The sequence below is a fragment of the Austrofundulus limnaeus genome, unplaced genomic scaffold (genome assembly GCF_001266775.1).
Source record: "Austrofundulus limnaeus strain Quisiro unplaced genomic scaffold, Austrofundulus_limnaeus-1.0 Scaffold764, whole genome shotgun sequence".
In the NCBI taxonomy this organism is placed as follows: Eukaryota; Metazoa; Chordata; class Actinopteri; order Cyprinodontiformes; family Rivulidae; genus Austrofundulus; species Austrofundulus limnaeus.
This window is the reverse complement of record NW_013953166.1, coordinates 220870-222285: the sequence shown is the minus strand read 5'-3', so window position 1 is coordinate 222285 and position 1416 is coordinate 220870. Positions and strand designations below refer to the sequence as shown.

General features: G+C 38.8%; 1 protein-coding gene across 1 annotated transcript in view; it reads right to left on the bottom strand.

The window, feature by feature from the left end:
- LOC106532410 (REST corepressor 3) overlaps positions 1 to 1416 on the bottom strand; it is a gene marked incomplete at its 3' end in the record, with an annotated part of 7957 nt that overhangs the window by 4493 nt on the left and 2048 nt on the right. The window contains 2 exon segments of the mRNA XM_014028452.1: positions 989 to 1041; positions 1121 to 1198. Of these exon segments, the coding sequence (XP_013883906.1) occupies positions 989 to 1041; positions 1121 to 1198 (131 nt within the window).

Below are 1416 nucleotides of genomic sequence, written 5' to 3'. Positions count from 1 at the left end.
TTCCTGAACTCGGCGCGGGGGTGTCGTAGGGACTATGAAAGGTCTGTGCGAAGACGACTGCCGAACAACCACATGACCGCGTGTCGACCCGTCGGCGTTGGAGCGAGTATGTTTCAGGCTTTAATCCTCATTTCGATATGATGGGTCACATTTACAGACTAGGGTTGGGCAATATTGGCAAAAAAATAATCGATTAATTKTGGTATTTAGCCAATAACGATTAATTTGATGATTAATCCCCTGGAGTCTCTGGACACCTTTATGTCCTAGTCACATGACCAATTTAGTTGGAAAGATTTGCTCTGCATAAAAATCTGTTCAAATTGTGTCAAAATTACAGACTTCAGGCTAAACATCAAATTTTAAATATTTGATAGATAAATAAATTACAGAACGTTTTTTAATGTTCATCATATTTGAAGCAGAGAGGAGCAGCGAGCGGACTCTACCTGGTGGCTTTAATCGTATTAATCGTCAAGTGCCAAAAAGTAATCGATTGTTTTTCTGACGATTAATTGCACACGATATGATTATGCCCAACCCTATTACAAACTTTTATTAATTCGTTACATGTATTGATTTTTACAGAAGGATGGGCAGACCCCTCATTGGGGACACACTGTATATCACTTGGTGGACCATTGAGAAACCTCAGGGTAAGATCAGTTTGTCCAAGACAAAAATCAGTTGTTTCAGACAACCAGAAACTGCTTATGTCAGCACTTTTTGGCAGTTTCTAAAATTAGTGGTTGAGTATTGACTTATCTGTTAACAGAGACATGACAGGTGCTACGTCTGAGCAGTTTATGCATCTTAAAATAAATTCACRTCACCTCAGCTGGCTTTGACAAACAAGTGTAGACTTCAAACTCTATTTTACAATACCTTATCCCAAACTGAGAACATACTGTAGTTTCTATAATGGCATATACTTAAAAAGGGTAAAACTCGACAGGATAGAGCTACAAAGACAAAGAAAAGGACACACCTGCTCCAAGTTATATCCATGTTTCTCCTTAGCGATAGCGATGTATTCATCCACTGTGGAGAGAGGGGCTCAGTTTTACTTCTGTTTGTTGCAACGAACCAACGAACTATCCGTTACAATAAGTTTACTTACGTTTGGAGTCAACTATAGAGTGATATGGTGACCAGACCAGCATTCCTCCACTGTCTTTGTCTGTGTACTTAGTGCAACCTGAATGTGGACAAAAAGAATTGAAAACAAAAACACAGATACTATTTTCCTGTGAGGAAATTCAAACATGAAGCAAAACGGTTCAGATAAAAACAATGGGCCTCATACAAGAACATGTTCGTATTCTTCTCCTAAATTTCTCTTACTTTTGTTCGTACAAAGGGTTCGTACGAACATGTCACGTCAGATTCAACAAACTCTTCTATCTTCAGGAAAAG